The sequence below is a fragment of the Electrophorus electricus genome, chromosome 1, assembly GCF_013358815.1.
Source record: "Electrophorus electricus isolate fEleEle1 chromosome 1, fEleEle1.pri, whole genome shotgun sequence".
Taxonomy (NCBI): domain Eukaryota; kingdom Metazoa; phylum Chordata; class Actinopteri; order Gymnotiformes; family Gymnotidae; genus Electrophorus; species Electrophorus electricus.
Window position 1 is genome coordinate 30,332,414 of NC_049535.1, and position 20,154 is coordinate 30,352,567.

Below are 20,154 nucleotides of genomic sequence, written 5' to 3' on the forward strand. Positions count from 1 at the left end.
TATACTTGCATATGGCTCTTGTAAATCCGCCAGAACAGGAAAACCATACACTTAAAGCTTGAATAGCTAGCTAAAATGTTTAGCTGGCTAAAATGTTGATAAAAATGTATTTTATGTCTCTTATTAAATCCAAGAAACTTCAACAGTAAAATGATAGCAATATTAAGTAAATACATAATAGTTAAATAAACCATTCCATCAATGCCAATTCATAATGCATAAGTTCAGTTCAGTAAATAGATCTTTATTATACATTCACAAGCCGTTTTACTAAAAGCTATGTTGTACCTACGCTGACTGGACACTTCGTTAGCTACTCCCATCATACTTACTGTCTAGTCTTCTCCAGCTCTCCATAAAGCCAGCCATCTTTCTCGTCAGGGATGAGCAGGGTGATGATGTCACCCTCCTCGAAGCTCAGTAGGTTGTCTTTACTGCCAGATTTGTGGGGGAAGATAGTCTTCACCCGGGGCCTTCGGCCCACGTTGTTCAACCCCGTAGCCATAGAGACAGACCTGGCCAATCCGCTCTCTTCACTGTTATGATCTGCCATTTTGGTGTGGACAAAAGAGATATTTAATAGTGATGATTCCTCTGGTAGACAAAGGCCTACTATTTTTGTGTACTATGTATTAAGGTGTAAAGCATTCCACATAAATCTTACACTTAATAAAATAGACTTCTATATTATGTCTAGAAGAAATCAGTGTAGTACAAATCGGCACACTGAACCTACCAGTCACGTGCTCCGGCTTGGGTGTTTCTTTTGCGAACATGTTAACTAGTGGACTGGTTTGAGCCTTCAGAGGGGGTGCAGGTGGTGTAATAATTGCTTCTGAGTTGTTCTGTGAGAAAATTACGCAAGTAATGTTGATTAATAGCCTGGTTTGAACACAGAACAGGAGCACCTACGCTGCTATTGTTTTAAGCATTAGAGTATCATGTGCTGAGTGTTGTGTAGGTTCTAGCATTAGAAAACTTTACACTGCCTGTAAAACTGCTTTTACACCGTATTTTTACACCGCATGGCACTAAGTTGCTACCTTGGGATATGCAGAAGTGACATGTTGTGTGTTTTTACAGTTAAGGTGAGTGTGTGTTTATTTGTGTGCTATCTGTCAGTGTTAGCATGTGTTGTGTTGAGGAGTGCCCACCCTGCTGTGGTGCTTCATGGCCGGAGAGGCCTGAGGGGTGATGGATATTGGCGTGTTCAGGCCTTCTATCATTGACATCACACTCTCTGGGACATTGTTAATATCAGAGCATTTGTCGTGCCAGCTGGATAGCTTCTCTGTTAGGAGGTCCTTTGCCTTTAGCAGTCCACAAATGACAAAATGAGGTTGGAGTATGTACAAAGTATTAGAGCTGTCAGTTTAGAAGCTATGGTGCCAGTCAGATCTACAGATTTAGTCAGAGAACCAGAGCTAATAGTTTTTTTTCTCAATTGCCAGTCACTGTCACTGGTTTGTATATGGAACAGGTTGAAATATAAATGAGTTTTCTTTTTAATTAAAGTTTACATTTCATTATATCATGAAAAAACACAGCAAACTTGACCTCATCTCCAAAATCTAAATGCATCAGGGATGACGCTTGGATGCAGCCTTACATGCAGATCTGTGAAATGTAAAATGGTCTGAAAAGCATACACACATAGAGGTGAGGGTTACAGTGAATAACCTTGTCGTGGAAGGTTGCTATCTGGTAGGAGAAAACACAATGTTTGTCCACCAGGAAGCAGAACCGCCTCTTTTCCTCCAGCAGAGCCTCTTTGCAACCATCTGCAATGAACTTCTGCATGTCCATCTGACGATGTGTGAGGGTCTCTAGACACTGCGGTGAAATAAAAGATGACAGCTATACACACTTATTGGCTGTTCATAAATGCATCTCTATGGTTTTAACTAAAAACAAACCAAAGAAGAACCAGAATGGCTCACATAAGGCCTATTTGTTGTCCACTATGACGACACTGATCCTACCATTCTGATAGGGTCAACTTAAATGGCAGCCCTTGTGATGGAAATTAACAGTCAATTGTTATCTCTTAACTCAGGAAGGGTGGCGGTGGAACAAGACAAGACTGTCTTAAACGCAAAAGGTCAGGAATCCCAAACACTGATAATAAAGAATAATGACAAGAATTCCTGGAAAGGTCTCACTAATTAAACATCTCTGAACCCCTTGATGGACTTCTAATCTTGTATAGCACATGCTATTATGAATGACAGTTACATTCCTGAGAAACTGTCAATAGGGGTGTAACAGTCATACCATATTGTACTTGTATAGTCTTGCAATGAGCAATAAGGTATGAAAAAGAACCATTCATTTTTCTTAATTTTTCTGTATTTTTTCCAGTTATTGTCCGGTTATTGTCAGCCAATCTGGGACAGCATTTCCTGAGACCTATCAGACCAGCCCCCACACTGGAAAACGGCATCTGATTTGTTTTTGGAGGAGCTCACCAAATCTAAGAGCACATTGTTGTTCACTCTTTATTTTTGCTGTATTGAAAAGTGAAGCAAATAATGATACCTTGCAACTAATGGTTGCACCAATAATTATTAAGGATGAATACCATACAAGTGATGCATGGTACAGAATGTATAGAAGCTGAATTAAGACATATTTTACAATGGGTTTGGTAGCCAAAAGCATTTCATAAAGCGGTTATTATTCACACAGATCCACCCTATGACTTGTGTAAGCCAGAGGATGACAGGAAGTGTACACTTTGGGCCTGAGGTGTATATGATCTCAGTGATCTCAGTGATCTCACACATTAAAAAAACAAACGCATAACAGCCAGACACACCTACCCTCCTCGATGGTTGGCAAAAAGAAAAAGGGCTAGGCAGCCTGGGCATTGTCACTGTTAGAAATTTGCTATGGTTTTAAGTCTCTTCCTCATCTCTCTTATTTGTTTCTGTCTTCTTTATAGACCAGTGAAACACAGTCAGGCAGTACGACAGCCTAAACTCGCATCTAGCCGAGAGTGCTGTTAAATAGCTTCAGTCTTTACCTTAATATCACGTAATATCCAGAGCACAGGGCAAAGATTGGCTGTGATCTTCGGGGGATCTAGAAGCTACAGCTCGCTTTATGTTTCCTTTTTTTAACTGAATCCTCTGATTAATTCTTGCACGGGTGCAACAGCACTTTACTGGATTGTTGTTGAGTCTCAGGTACAGTATATTTATGGCTGAAGAAAGCAGCCAGGCCGGGTGGCACAGAAAGAAGCAGGGTGCTACTGTAGTCGAAGGCAGGGCCCCAGGCTTTACTGGCAAAAGCCTGGAGTGCAGACATGGCTTCCCTTTCATCTGCTTCCTGCTCTGGGTGCCAGCATACTCCAGCTAGGCTGCTTTCAGCAAGGCCCAGCCCTCATCCCTGTTCAAACACAGCCCTGCATCTCACCATCCTCAAATGCACTCAAACAGAGTGCGAGCTTTCTCAGAGTGTATGTGGTGGTGGGGGAGGGTTACCTGAGCACAACCAGGCAGGCTGCCACCCACACACACACTCACAGACACACAGACATTCACACACTATTGGACAGACAACAGTCTGGGCAGCTGTGATAACACGTAGACTGCACTCCCCATAACATCACAGGAGCAGGCACAGCACCACACCAAACCCAATGTCCCGAGTTAAAGAGGTAGTGGGATTTTTATAGGCAGCAAGCATTTCTAGTTTCTGCTCCCCTAGAGGCCTGTTTAAAGTTGGGATAGGGACATATGAGACACAGACTCCCTGTTTGAAGGACAGACAAACACTGGCAGGAAAGGCCTACACAAAGAGCTTCACGTTTATCACACCAGACCTGTGATCAACACTCTAGCCTGTTGCTATGGACACCTTCATTTCATGCAGTAGAGAGGCAGGAGATCTGATAAACACAAATGAGATTTTACACCATTCTAGTCTGAGTCAAACTATGACCGTATGAAGGGGGTAAAATATGGATGTGGTTTTTCCTACTAAAACACATGTAAATCGATCAGTGTTGTTGTTGTTGTTGTTTTTTTTTGTCCAAATGCAGTATTAGTGAAAAAAACAAAGTCGATAAAACAGGTCTACATCAGAAAGAGGCTGAGACTGCTGAATCATGGCCAAGATAAACGAAGAAGGCTCCACTTCCTCCAGAGCATCTGTTTAGCGTCTGTTTAGTGTGTTTAGTAAGTCCTTCACGAGAAATGTGAAAACGCCATGCCTAAGGCAAGCTGAGCAGCTCACAAAAAACAGAATCTTATCCCCAAACACCACCTGACAGGAATGACAACAGAGCTGCATGAATGATGCAGACGTGGCCGACCGACATATGACAACTAGAGATGACACGATACTCATTTTTCTGTACCGATCCGAAATCTTGCATGGGAATATCACTCAATATCAATATTGATTATATTTTAATCGATATTGATTAAAAGCTACTGTGGAGATGTGGTTTGATTGTTTGTAGTGAAATTTAGATTGTTATATTTTTACAGATATCATGCATGGATATGACACATAAATATAAATAAAATTACAAAAAAATGAAAAACGTTTACAAGCCTAATGCATCATTTCCCCTCCAGTGCCATACAGCGCCTCCCTTAGTGGGACAATACATATCGCCTTTGTTATCACCTTCTGTCATCTTAGCTGTACTGTACTCACCCCCATCACACACACACACACACACACACACACACACACACACACACACACACACTCACACTCATACTCACACTCATACTCACACTCATACTCATACTCACACACACACACACACACACACACACACACACACACACACACACACACACACTCTCTGCTCCCCTCAGTATGGCTGCCACACTCACTGACTCCTGAAATTCACACAGTTCACCTGGATTTTTTTCTCATCATTGAATGCAACTCTAAAAAATTTAATATTGACCTTATATAATTACTCTTGTGAATTTTAGCAGTAAATCACTGCTATACCCACCACACACCCCACACACACCAATAAGTGAGCAGACAGAGAGAGAGGCTACCTGTAATACGAGTCTCTTCACGCAACCTCTGCTTAAAACCAATGGAAATGTAATCTGGTAACGATTACAAGAGTTATTCTTTCTAGCTGAAAGAATCTATGGACGGAGTTAGTTGAAGTTAGCTTATTCTTAATCTTCTTTGGTTTATTCAGATTTTCCAGTCCACCTTAAGTCTCTGCAGGCTAACGGCAAACTCAGCAGCTTTTGCGCTCCTCATGCGGTTTGAATAAACTAAATCCAACTTCATGAATTTAGAGGAGAGTGTTTCACTTGTTTGTTTACTCTTTTTCCTCTCCTCTCCAGCTCTGTTTCTGTGAGGTTTCTGTTGCTCTTTCTACTGTCTCTGAACTTTATTTTCCTTATGCCATGGCCTGACTGGAAACAATGTTGTTTGTGTTTCCACAGAAACGCGGATCAGAACTAAGACGCAATATTGTCTCGTTTAAATGTTCCCACTAGAAGGCAGATAACCTGTTACCGCGCACTGAGTTAGCAAAGCAAGTCATCACATGTGCGCAGGTTCATGGATATTTCCATTGAACATTGTAGTTTAAATCATTAATGTGAAGAAAACAGTAGTTAAACTGTACAGCTGTGTATAAGCTGTTTTCTAGCTAACCCGGCTGTTATCATGTGATCTACTCAAACTAAGCTGGCTGAAACACTTTGAGTTGCCGCTGTGCATGAAAGGTGCTATACAAATACATCTGCCTTGCCTTGTCTAGCCTATTATCATTTGACCTACTCAAACTAATGTGGCGGTTGCTGCTGTAAAGCTGTGCTATTTTCAGGCTGGAGTTGTGACGGTATTGGATCACGTTTCTTAAAAACCTTTCTCCCGATCCAGCATCGACTTGCCTCTAATAGTGTTATCGGATCTGTGCCACCTCTAATAAGAACCTATAAAACATTTACTCATTTCTGTTTAAATGTTTTCGTCTGTAGTTGTATTGAACTGAATAGTAAAATAAATCCATAATACCTACGTGAAACCAGCTGGTAAAAACTGAATTCATATAGGAATATGGATAATGGAACCCGTTAAAGGTCTTGTGTTTGGCTTCAAAAGAGAGTGCATATGTCTAAAAACATACACGTGTGAGACAGGCAGATTACGTGTCTAGCAGAGAAGTCACTGAGTTAGAGAGTAATGTTTCAGAAAAAGGTACCGTAATGCAGAATCTCAGCCATGTGGAGGCAGAAAGACAGAATCATGTCCTCCCTGTAGGTAACCCTCACAAGTATTCAGTTTTTAGGGAATGACGTATTCTGTGGTAAATGTCATATGTGAACTGAGGTAGGCCATTACTCGTATAACTGATTATTTTGCATATAAAACTGAACTGAACTGACTCAGATGGAATATTTTCTGGTATGGAGCCATCTGAAGAAGCTTTTCAGCTGTTTTTTTTCTGTGCTGAACAGTCGAAACAAAGTTGCCCATTTGATATACAATTAGGGCAAGTATGTGTGTGTGCAAATTGCACGTGTGTATGCACCTGTGCGTATGTGCGTGTGAGTGCAGCAGCAGGGTGTATTCCTGGAATTCCAAATCATAACACAAAGTCCGTTGCCTATTTTTCATTTGTAAACATGCGGGCTCCAGCCGGACAGCAGGGATTGGAACGCGTTCTCACCTCGTTCTCCTTGCTCTCGTACTTCAGCGCGTTCTTCCCCTGGCTCTTCCTCCTCAGCTTCTTCAGGTCGGCCTGGGACCTGTCCAGCGAGTCCTGCTTCATCTTGTGTTCCATCTGATACCTCTTAAATGTAGCCTGTGAAGAGGTGGAACACTTGATCATTGCCTTGCTCTCCAGACGGTCGGGGTGCAGAGTTCTCCCCATGCACAGGCAGAGACAGGCCTTCTGGAACACAGGACTTGCATGACTTTCACTCTCCATACTCACCGTCATGTACTTCACATCCAGGTCGGTCTTCCTGTCTAGCTCGGCAATGATCTCACGGTGGAACCGTCTAAACTAGGGGATCAAAAGAAGGGACGGTGTATGAGTACTATCTGTCTAATAAGCAGTAATTAGGAAAGGAAAAGGCTACACTGGTGCTATCTTTATGTTTGCGCCGCACTCAAACACCCACACAAACACCCGCACAAACACCCGCACGCACAGAGGGAAAAGTGAAAACAGGCCATTGAGTGAAGCGCCAGCAGCATAGGCTGCTGCTGTATAAGATGAAGAGCTTGGCTCTGAAGAAGATGAGTCATAGTCTGGGAGATGCCTACAGAACCCCCCGCCCCAATCTCAGTTTTACATGCTCATGCTTTAAGCATAGCTTCCAGTAGAGACACAGTGCTGAGGGTGGATGAGAAAGCCAGTACATTACCACAGAACCTGCCACAGCAGCTAGTAGTGCCCACCGATCTGCCCCCGTTTTTTGGATTGTGTGTGTGTGTTCTTAATCGGTGTTTCTCTCTCTGTGAAAACAGCTGAGTTCCCACACTCTGCCAACTCCTCCACATACTGCTCAAACTCTCTTTTACAGTGGGTTTATTTATTCATTCAGAAAGATGGTCCATTCACAAGTGCAGGAATGCCACATAACTCAATACTCCCTAGGTTTGTTTGACATGCTTGTGTTAAGACCGGGCTCTTCTGATCATGTATTCCAGGTTCATGTCAACAGATGTCTGTTTTTAGCCATTGGTTACTACGTGGAGGAAAGGAAAATAAACCTGGAGAACATCTGACAAGAGACTTTATCTGTTTGTAGTTTTGGGAATAGCCCTTGTGCCAAAATAAAAATTGCATACTGTATATGCATGTGTCCATGAGTGTTTAATCAGTGTAATCATAGGCTAAGATAAGAAGGTATAACATTTAGGCCTATTTTTTTGTGATTGAAAGTGTTTGAAAGTCAAATCATAATGTACTTTAACACAAACTTAATGATAGGAAACTCTTGCTCATGGAGCCTCTCCATGTTTATCTTAACACAAGGATTTTCCAGTTTTTGAAACCTGTTTTTGAAAGAGTCAGCACAGTTTGGTTTCCTGAGGGATGCAGGTTAGCACCAACATACAGCATATGAGAATGACTAGTAAGACCATCTTAAAATAGTTTTATTGGATAACATCTGTAGCTAAACTTAAAGATACATCATTATTTTAGTTGAGAGGTTGAAGGGGACAGGTTATTGGTACTGCTTGTGAAACCATGCAAAACAACGCAGGTTATCACCATCTCTTAGATGATCTCAGATTGCTTAGCCTTCAAAATCAGCAAACCTGTGCCAATATTTTATAATAAGCATTGTCAAATGTAATGAATCTGTAAATATCACATAATGTACCTTAATTAAGCACCAGCCATTTCCTTTATGCTCTATGCCTTTTGCTGTTTTTGTTTTTTTCATTTGCAAGATCTATGATTGACCCTGGGGGCAGATGAGCTAGCAGAACGCACTGGGCCTGCGCTTTCATCAGATGTGGCCTCAGCTGCAAGTCGGGGCATGCCAAAACCTGTTCTGCTAAATGCTTCTATACAAGCAGATGCACAGATTCTATTCCCCAACCAGTTTTTTTTTTGTTTTGTTTTTTTGGGGGGGGGGGGGCTGGTTGGACATCCTTATGGATCTGTGGCTGAATGCAGCAATGAATGAAAGCTGGATGTAAAGTTCTAGTCATGGATGACACGTTGGGGAAATGTAAGGCACTAATGAGGATTGTTGATGTTGTTGTGTTTGTGTTTGTAAGTGTTTATGAGTGCCGACCAAGCCTTCAGTGGGTGAGCGCAGCAGGGGGAAGAACTAAAATGAGTGTTCTGGGTGGCCTCTGTAGATTAGAGACGCCAGCGCCCTTACTGAACGATGGAGATACAGAGGGGTAAGAAGGACGAGACCAGGATGAGAAGGGGAGTGTGATTCAGCACAGAAGAAAGAAAGGGGGAGCATAAAGACGCAGGAGGAAGGGAGGAGTGTCGGAGTTTCATGCTCCTTCTCCCAAACTTCAGTTATGCCAGAACTCCATTATGCGAGCTTTATTAAAAAAAAAACACTTACGTTATCTTCAAGCTCTAAATGAACCTTTCTCTGGACTTCAGAGATTTCCATCAGCACAACCCCTGCAGACAGAGGGAAATTACAGTGATCAGCATTACACACACGCGCACACACACACGCACACACACACACACACACACACACACACACACACACACACACACACACACACACGGAGAGAGAGAGACACAGAGACAGACTAAACTAGAGACTGAGAGCTAATCCGTTTATACATATCTGTAATATTCAACACAATCAACCACATAATCAACCAGAACCTTCCGATGACAATTAAACCCCATGGATCCCGTTTTCCAAAAAACAGTCCCTCCGTGACAGCAGACTATGTCATTACAATTCACTCTCCCAGCATACATTCTAGTTTTATAATCCTGCAAGCATGCTCCTGCCCAGTGCAATCAAATTGGGATTAAAATACACTCACGCAAGCCGACAGTAAAAAAGATAACACTTTATTTTTATAAAGAGTCCACCCACCACTCACTTAGTCAACGGCTATTTGTGAACTGCCGATCAACATGTATAAGAGATGCATGTGAAGGGTGGGTAGAACAGAGATCATGTCTGGCGCTAACGCTAGCCACTTCTCTCTGGAGAAAGACTGTATGTATCCCCAGGGGTTCTGTGCACGAACAGCAAGGCAGGATAAAAAGAGAGTTTTCCATGGAAACAGATAAGAAAGCTCTCCTTCTCTGTCTTTCTCCCTCTGTCCACAATGGCCAGTGACAATGTTTGCCAGTTCCATTATTCAAAGACTGGCAGCTAATTTGAAACCTGACACCATTTAATACTGTTCTGAGATGGACAGAAGCCAAAATGGTTTTCAGAACTGATATGATTCTTACCAAATGCACTCTTTCTCAAACACCACATATATATATATATATATATATATATATACTTTTTTTTTTTAATGAAATAGACATTGAAATATGAGTTCAATGACACATAAATGAGGGTTTAAATGAGAGTTTAAGTCCACATGGCTAAGGCTATTGTATAACTTGATTTCTCCCATGTATCAGCTTGAGTCACAAGACTTCCAAGGTCACTTAAGGTCTCTGTATTTCCCACAGCTCAGCTGAGCAACAAAGGAAAATCAACACAGGTAAAAAGAACTCCCTCACACTTCTTCTGAAATACACTCAACAGCCACATTATTGGAAACATCACTTTATCTGAAACACCGTTAGAGCTTGCCTGGAAACCACATTATAGATTCTGAAAACCTGTTGGTGTTTTCAAGCCAGCATCTGACTACTTGTCTCAAAAATACAGCAACTGTAATATTGGTGTTGCATAATTAACTACAACATTAAGCATAATATTAATATCCAGTATTCATTATTATACATAAATACCTTTATCCAGTAAATTATCAGTACAAATAGTTTATATGGGTGATTCACTGACATATGGACATGTGCAATCTGTTTGCTGCCCGTTGACCTGACCTTTTTAGCTGGTGGACCACTCTTAACCCAGCATTTAAACTGGCATGTGTAAAAACTCCATCAACTCTGCTGTGACTTTAAACTTATACCAACTCACATCCCATAAGCAAGCCCCCAGCATGCCAAATTCCGTTGAGAATGGCCCACTACACAAATAATATCCTGTCAACAGTGTTTTGTGGTCAGAAACTGACCAGTGAAGTGGTGGACAGAGTGGCTGACTAACAGCACATGCCAACAGACTCACCAGCCACTTTGAAGCGTGTATAAAAGTAAATGCCACTAAGAGTTAACTTAAGTGTTAATATCACTGTGTAATCCTTAAGCAAATTTGTTATTTTCTTGCAAAAGGTCAGCAAAATGCACCCAATTTGAGGCATGTGACATAGGAATCAGTTTAGCTACAGTAGCATTAAACGCATGAGATTGTTTATTGCAGAAGTAGGTGTTTACTTGTCTTGAAATCCATGTCTTTCCTCTCCCTACTTTTTAATCATGGCACGCCTGCTTATAATCCTCATTATCACAAACCACTAGATAAAAATTCCATCAAAGGGCAGAACTGATAGGCCAATGAACGACGCCATAAAAGTAATGACTAAAAATGAGGACCATGAAAACGTGAGGAGCTTTAAATGAGAAATAACATGCAGGCAATGCACTGAGATGTGCTTTGGCTGCATCTGTGCACTCGACTGGGCTCTCAGAGAAATGTGCAGCTCACTTAGCAGAACAGCTCTCCACATCAGTGATACTAATAATGAAGTGTGAATTATGGACAGTGAGGCTGAGCGGTAAGTGGGAGGGTGTGTTCACAGGGGCGCACTTCAATCAAAGCCACACTGGGTGAAGCCTAATCAGACATTGAAACTTGCCCGTCTCACAACAGCGGCTCCAAAAAGAGTGTGTTATCCAACGGTGTGTTGGCCACACACTCCAAATAGATTAGCTTTACTATCGCAATTACAATAACAGATCACAGATTGTCCGGTGTGTTTGTATTATCATAGGCAGCAACAGTGGCTCTGGACCAGTGAGGATCTGAGTGCAGAACACGCTGGACAAATCAGACCAACTCTGCTGCCGAGTTTCAGGGATGCTACAGACCAGTGGGAGGGACTATTTGGTGCGTTTGGTAGGGCAGTAGAGGCCAATTGGCCCATATGCTGTGCTGAGGAAGGTGGGATGAAAGACAGACAGTTTGATCGAAGGTTGACCAACTTTCCCATTTGCTTAAAATCCCAATTTGGGTTCTTGACATGTGTCACTTAAAGCGCAGCTGATTTATTGGCTCGTGTCGGATGGGTGTGTTTTGACTGCTGTCCAATGGCCAGTGTTTCTTAGCGCTGTTCAAACAACATGGTAGACTAAAGGTCACAAGAACAGCTTGGTGAACGCTTCCTTTGTGGTGCTAGGGAGAGCGAGAAGTGGGGAATGTGTGGGATTGTGTGCATGTTTTTTGGGTGGGGCTGCTGGCCACCTCTCTGTTCACTGCTATACAAATCAGCCCACTGGGGTGTACACACCGATGCAGGTCACATTGTCTAAAAAAAGAATCAACTATGAATTGAAACAAACCAAAAAAAAAAAAAAAAAAACCCAGAAAAACAAAAAACCCATTCTTTGTTAAATGACCTTTTTGTGTTTAAAAATACCCAGAAAATATCTATGTTATGGCTAAATTTGATTAGCTATTGTTCTAAATAAAGGCTCAAAAATGCTCAAAATAATTGGACATGATTGTCCAAGCCAAAAACAATTAAGCAAAAAATGAAAAGTGAATATGAGGAACTTCACTCTAGTGAACACTAATGACCATGCTACCAGTATTTCTTTGCTATACTTGGCTTTACACCCTTTTCGGAGCCTGTGAACTGTGTTGGACTAGCCCTTCTAAATGTAAAGCACAAACGCAATAGCAGTTGTAAAACAAAACAAAAACAACCAAAACATTCTTAAAAGAACCATACAAGCATTCATCTTCTGGGACTTGGAATTGACCACTATTGTCCAACTTGTAATCAAACCAGGAACATTCCGACAGCTTTCTAGTTCCTTGTTCCTGGACCCATGTTCCCCTGAGGCACCGTCATTAAAGTCACCAGGTAACACCACTTAAGATGGTCCCCAGGAACACACGTCAAGCCATATACCTTTTCCCCTTAACCAGTCACTTAACTGTATGACTAATATATGGATAACAATCCAAAAATAGGATAAAAGAATGACCTTGTTCCTCAAAGATTTGTGAACAGCTACTCTATTGGTCATATCTTTTGTTTGCTTATGCACTTGTTACAAATATATTTCCTGGTAACTACCATGACCTTCCCAAACATGGTCACACACCATGTCAGGGAAGGCTGTTATTTAATTATAACTGTTACATATTAAGATAAGATCATTGTAGATATTTTCTTGTTGCCTGGTTAAACTGCCAGAAAAATGCCATGAACATTCAAACATGGTTCTGCTTAAGTCTTGACGATTGCTAGATGCTTTGTTAAAGAGTTTGCTAAGTTCAATTAAACTAGAGGCTAGAATGCCAATAAACTGAAATATTCTATACAACCATAAGTGAATGAAACAGAGTGCCTTGCTCTAAACCAGCAAGGGTTTGCAATAGGCAAGTAGAGTGAAGCTATATTAGCAAGGCTTCTCCAGGTTTATGACAATACGGTATAAGGTTTAATGACCACAGGAAAATAACATGCAAATAATTGTTTACCTTTTGTCACAGCTCACTCACTCACTCAGTCACTCATCCACCCACCCATTCACTCACCCATTCGCTCACTCTTTTTTTTTTTTTTTTTAATGACCCAAATATGAATGTTCCTACCCTTACCCTGTAGAACAAAGTTTCAGTGGGGATTTAGATGAAGTAGATTCATGTAATGTACCAATGTATAAAGCAGGACCAAAAGAAGCTCACAAGATCACACTGCTTGGTCTGTCTCTAGTTGGAGGGTGGTGTGGACACACGGTGATCAGCACTGCTACCTCACTGGTTTAGCCCCAGTGACCTGGGTTTGCCTCCCAGCCTAGCCGCTGCTTGTGTGGAGTCTTCACATTCTCCCTGTGCCTGTGTGGAGTTTCGTCTCGGTGCTCCGGTTTCCTCCTACATTCCAAACACGTGTTACTTTGATTAGTGTCTCTAAAACGGGCCTGGTGTGAGTGAGAGGATTGCCTTCAGGTGGTTCAGATGCATTACTAACACTTATAAAATCAAGCACATAGCCATGCAATCTCTACAGACAAATACTGACAGTACAAGGGGTCATACTGAAGAGTTCAGTGACTTTGTGAAGCCTGTGTTATTTCTGCCATGCTAGATCTGTCCCAGTCAACTGTAAGTGATATTATTGTGAAATGGAAGCATCTAGGGGCAACAACAGCTCAGCCATGAAGCTAACAGAGAGGGGGGCTGCCGAACTCTGAAGCATGTAGTGAGTAGAAATCGCTGATTCCCTGTTTCAACACTCACTACACAGTGCCAAACTGCCTCTGGAAGCAACATCCGCACAAGAGCTGTACATCGGGAGCTTCATAAAATGAGTTTCCAAGACGATGAGCTGCTCCATGTTTTTGCAGTTGGATGTCCAACAAGCTCATACACGTGACCGTCAGTTATCTGCATACTTTTATTAATATAGTGTATGAACATGAGCATAATATAAGGTTGTATTGCAGGATAACAGTCTTGCATATGTTTGCTCTCTCTCCTTCCTGGAGCCTACAAATGTAAGTCTGTAATAAGCAGGTGTAACCTGATTTGAAGCTTACATTATGTAAACCCTCTCTGGAAGTCATTCAGAGGAAAGTGTATGTGTGTGGGAGTGGGTGTGATGGTGCTGGCTCAGGTAGTGCTTTTGGAAGTGGCCAGGCAGGATTTGGTTATCCACTCTCATACCTTCCACTCTGTCTTTCCCCAGACGTGCATCATCAGAAAGTAGCACACCACATTCTAAAATTTCCAGTTAAGGCATATAATGGAACTAGGAGTTTAACAGCCAGCCATTTTTCTGAGATTGCACTGAAACTGCAAGGAGTATATTTAAAATGCACTAAATAATTTTTACCCTTAACCGTGACAAAGACAATGTCTTCAGCTCTCTACTGCCACCACACTTCTCCATCACCATGCCAACACAGGACACAACACCTTCAGGGTAAGGCATGTATAAGTGTGAGTTATCAGGAACCTGATGAGTGTGAGGAACCTGCCATACCTCAAACAAACAAGCACATGTGCATACACACACACACACACACACACACACACACACACACACACACACACACACACACACACACACACACACACACACACACACACACACACACACACCCTACGTGCTGAGTCAGAATAACTAGGGCCCTATGAAATGAATTTAATTTTTTCCCAGAATACTTTTTTTCCTTTAAGAACGAGAGTTAACTAGCGCTCAGTGACTTTGTGAATATCAGGATGGTTGATTTGTTTGACTAAACATCAAAAAAAGCTGAAGCATCACAATGTCAACCATTAGAGAGCAGGGACTAAGGTGTGGTGCTTCTGCTCCCCGCCCATCAGTTGCGCACTCTTATACGTGAGAATGGACTCAAGAATTCCCACTACATTCCAAAGATGACTGTAGCCTTGTTCATTTAACGTGCTGATGATTTTTATCAAGAAATGGGACAGTTGGTCAACTGCACAAAACATAACAGCACAGGAGCAGACTCTAACAAAAGAGCGATACTAAGAAAAGAAACAACAAGTATGGCACTCTGACCCTTTGTTTCATGCTGATGTCATCTAGTAGGCGGTTTCCCATGATTCTCAGCTCTGGAGGAGACTCCCGTTTATCAGCACAGTCTGGAACAGTGGGGAGGCCCATGCTGCCAAACTGATATCTGGAGATTGGTGGCTGGCTGAAGAATGAAAGGGCTCTCCATCCATCTGACACCTGACCCAGGAAGAGGAGGTGGGTGGTGGGGGACTGCAGGTGTGTCGGTCTGCCCAGGGCTCTCAAGGCTATCTGGTATCAGCTCAGCCGCGTCGCCGGGGCTCCAGTTTCACCATGGCAGAAAAGCCAAAAGTCAAGACGTGGCACTTCCTGGTGAGACGGTGCGCGGTGAGACGGAGCGCAAGGCCTCTTATTTGCAGGTTTTCTGGGTACGCAGGGGTGGCACTGTATTAGTGAAGATTTCTAAATGATATTGCTTGCAGACGTCAGAGCTGGGGATTGGTGGCAGGGCAGAGCCAAATGTAAAGAACAGGAAGTAACAAATCTGAATTGTGAATCCCTGAAACCTCCAGTCAGTCAGGTTATAGTGGGCTTCTTTCAATAGTGAAATTATAGCATGGCTTTTTGTCAAACAGCACAGCAGGGGTTAGTGACCTAATTGTTCATTGTCATTGGAGGCTTTAATATTACGTAGGCTTAGTAGTTCAACCAGGTGGCAAAGTTTTCTTAATTTTCTAATAGCATCTTTGCACAAGAAAAATAAAATCAAAAACAAATTCATTTATTTACCATTAAGTTAAATCTTAATCGTTGTGGGCCAAGATCATCGCATTTTGAGTTCCATGAACTTACTGAGGTAACTGTAATACAAAAAGATGACAAAATCTCCCATTTATTTTCTCTGTTCATTTTCAACTCTCTAAAATGGGCCTGGTTCAGTCTTAGACTAAATTACCATTGTAAAGGAAATGGATGCGACATATAAGCAGCAAAAACATGCCTCAACAATCTCAGTCACACTACACGATTGGCTGACATTTTTGGCCAGCGCCCTGCCCACTGTCGGGCATCCCTCCCCCGGATAGAGGACACGTCCACTCCAGAGAGGTGAGTGTGCACTGCAGCCTGCTCCCCTGCTGCTGCACACATCAGAGCAACTCTGATGAAATCCTGCTGGTGAATCAGCCTGCAGAGCACACTGCAGACACGCCAAGCCCTCTAGTCTTAAACACACCCATTATTTAGCACCCGCCGTTAACGTGTTTAACTGTGGCAGGCTGCAATGTAAAAACACACCACTTCTCCAAGGCTTCTCTCAACACTAGTCCCCCATGCGCCCAGCTCCACACAAACCCCTGTCCCCAACGTATGCACGACACGCACAAATACACACACAGTAAGCAAAATCACAGAGTGTACGCAAGAAATGCATCAGAGATTTTATAAATCATGAGAGGATTTATCTTGGCTACAAAGTCGATCTAGTGTTAAATATATTTCTATATGTGTTAAACTAGCCAAGCTCTTGACTTTGTTACAATACTTCCTCTGCTAGGGTCAGATCAACACTGACTGATGACATTATGATTAGAACTTTAGAAACCAATGCCCGGCCAGGTATGATAATTGGATTAAGTTTTTGTTTCCAGATTATTACAGCAGAATATTTAATAAACAAGGAACAGGGGGAAATCTGGGGGTAAGATCATGTGAGATGGCACAGTGATAACATGGCAACAACACAATACTGATACCTGGCCTATGAACAGTCTACATCTGTAAAGTAATGTAGATCTAGCTCTTCAATTATCACCTCATTTCAGGTGCAAACTTCACCAGCAATGCATTTAGCTCTTCATGCGATTGGGTTTATCTTCCATAGAGTGCTTTTTTTCTTATTCTTTTCCAGCATTACAATCAACACAGACACAACACAGATTACAGTCAACACAAATCTTTACTGTGTTTTTAATTTCCTTCTCTCTTATTTGCCTACTAACACGCTTTATAGCTGATTTAGAGATGATCAGTACCCATTGGGGAGTGAATCTGCTCTTTTGGACAGGTCATAGGCTGTGGTCAGCACAACCCTGTTTATGACAGAGTCAGATTACTCTAAACATTTCTCCACACATAACAACAGTATTCTTGTTTGTTGGGTAACGTGGAGCCACACAGACAGGTTTGTGTGCCCTTTTCACTCAGTGCATTTTAATATAGGAAAAGAGTAAGCCAACCTAAAAGGTCCTGTCAGGCTCAGAGACCCAAAGTACACACACACACACACACACACACACACACACACACACACACACACACACACACGACGCGAAACCCAGATACTATCCAGGCGCAGTCATCTCAGCCTGACATAGAAGAACTACGTTATAAATCTGCCATTATGTCAGTATTGGCAGATATTCCTGCATGCGCTCACTTTTACTCAGGTGCGAGCTGTACAGAAGGTAAACCAAGGTCAATTTCACTTAAAACTACGCCGGTCGTATGGTGTATTTCCAACATTACCAACTAGCTGATTAAAATGCTGATAACAACAACATATCTAGGGAGCAAAACATCATTTGCATTTAGTACATTTGCATTCAGTACCAGCAAAAGAACCAGACTGTGTAGTAATTATAAAAATCAACACTATGGTTCTTCTATGTAATTTAGGTCAAGATACAAGTAGAAATGCATGGTTCCTTTATGTAATACTCAAAAACCAACACCTGAGCATCACAACCATTTAAATGTGTGCTCTGCTCCAAAGAAGCTTGCTTATCTGTGTAGTACTGTAGCGCACTCCTCACAGACATGGACTATATAAACTCAGGAGCCAGAGTCTTCTAAGTATTTATTCGACAGACCAATCCAGCCTTCCTGCTGAGTGCACGCTGAGGCTCTACCAAGATGCAGCATGAACTGCATCACGTAGCAATGCCACACCAAGTATTTTAAAGAGAAATTAATCTATGTCTGCCACACATTTTGTTCCTTTATGTGCACCAAGACAAGATCCTAGATACCCATGTATATTCCAAGGGCAGCAACATCACAGAAAATGCAGGAATTTGTGTCTCCCTGAGCCAATATTTAAAAGCTACTTCTAAAATCGGACGTTACTAATGTCATATGGTACCTTTACCAGCATCCAAAGTGTTAAATGCAATCCTTGCCTCTTATCAAAGTTTTTCTTTTTGGGCTGTGCATGTTATCTGTCTGAATGTAAACTGGTTGGCTTTTGCACAGCTTGCTTTTAACTGTGTGAGCAATGAAACTACAGCAAAGGGAGCTGGGCAAATGTAACCGATGGTAAAAATCTTCACTGAAAAGCTCCTTAGTGTTTCACACAGTAAGAGAGTAATCAAATGAAGACTCATCAAAGGTTTCGCTGGGAGCTATCTCCACAAGACTCATTCCTTCATTAAAACCCAGACATGTGAAATCCCAGTTTATCATTTACTTTTTTCATTTAATTTCACTCATCTATCTTACACTAGTGAATAGATCTCTCCGGTCAACAGATGTCCCAGGTCACTTCCTCAAAGAAACTGAGCTACATATATAGAAATTATGCTGTTTCTAATTCAACAGCATAAATATTTTCTATTTTAATCAATAATTTCTATAATCTAAAGTTACAAATCAAGGGTTATAGTAATGTTATAAGAGAGATTACTTGAAAAACGTATTTAATAGACTGATCCATCATTCTGATGCCTGGTTTCTACATAATTGATGCACACATTTGAAAATGTACAATTTTATAATTTATAAACTAACCTCTATAAATAATATATGCACTATACTGCGAGGAGAACATTTTAGCTCTGTAATACCTATGCTATATAACTGCTGCAGGAGTGTAAGAAAATAGTAAAAATATAACTGGTGCTAGTTTTGTCAGAAAATAAGACTTCACTGTATGGAACCTACAAAATGTGTTCTTTAGAAAACGATCCACAGAAAACACAGTCACCCCTGAAGCCCAGGGTTCTACTGAGACTGAACACGTGCTCTGCCATGCCTGCAAACATGGTCATCATAGTGTGGAATTAGATGGCAGAGAATTGGCCAGAATAGCGTCAGAGACAGTAAAAGGCATCACAGGTATGCCACTTTGCTAATGCTATCTTAAAGATTATGTGAAAGATAGAATTCTACTTATTAAATAAGTATATTAAATTATATTAAATATTATATTAAATTATATTAAATATTATCTACATTCTTACATTTCTTGTTTCAGTCTGAATCTTGAAAGTAACTGCAATCAGTGTTTGTTTTAAATAAACCTGCCTGTGATCTTCCTGCATCCTATGCTATGACCCTAGCTGTAACACACAATGCACTATTCTGGATCCCACAGGAGTTCTGGACAAGTGAATTTGACATAACATTCATTGTGATTTGTTACTCAGTCTTAGCGTTCAACAATGCAGCAATATCATCTACAGTTAAGGTTTACAGATTTAGAGTTAGGCTGATCTGATAATCACAGCAACCAATCACAATACTTGGTATGCTATGAGTCCTCTGCTCAGAATTATTATTGGATCTAGAGGGTCAGCAGAGGGTTAGCAGGATACTTCACCAGTCAGCTTAACAGAGTTATATTCATTCCCCCAAAGATGTATTCTTCTGATGATATTCCTGGTTATTCCATCGATGATACCGATGGTTCCTTTCAGGGTAAGTTTAGATGAGGCTAGATGCACACTCACCTAATTCTCTAGAGACTGGTGATATAGCAGCATTCTCCCCGATCTTTGACACAGCATCGAAGTACATCTTCCCAGCCAGGCTCATAGCTACAAGAAAGAGAACACACAGGGTCACATTTATCATGAAGAGCTGTTCTGTCCTGAAAATTTACACATGCTTTATTAAATGTAAAAG

General features: G+C 41.5%; 1 protein-coding gene across 1 annotated transcript in view; it reads right to left on the reverse strand.

The window, feature by feature from the left end:
- baiap2l1b (BAR/IMD domain containing adaptor protein 2 like 1b) overlaps window positions 1–20,154 on the reverse strand; it is a 35,772-nt gene that overhangs the window by 8,212 nt on the left and 7,406 nt on the right. The window contains exons 3-10 of the mRNA XM_026997963.2: window positions 19,980–20,066; window positions 9,045–9,106; window positions 6,935–7,006; window positions 6,668–6,802; window positions 1,681–1,833; window positions 1,155–1,310; window positions 737–845; window positions 333–546 (exon numbers count right to left, since the gene is read on the reverse strand). Coding sequence (XP_026853764.2) covers window positions 333–546; window positions 737–845; window positions 1,155–1,310; window positions 1,681–1,833; window positions 6,668–6,802; window positions 6,935–7,006; window positions 9,045–9,106; window positions 19,980–20,066 — 988 coding nt within the window. The remainder of the gene's footprint in view (window positions 1–332; window positions 547–736; window positions 846–1,154; window positions 1,311–1,680; window positions 1,834–6,667; window positions 6,803–6,934; window positions 7,007–9,044; window positions 9,107–19,979; window positions 20,067–20,154) is intronic.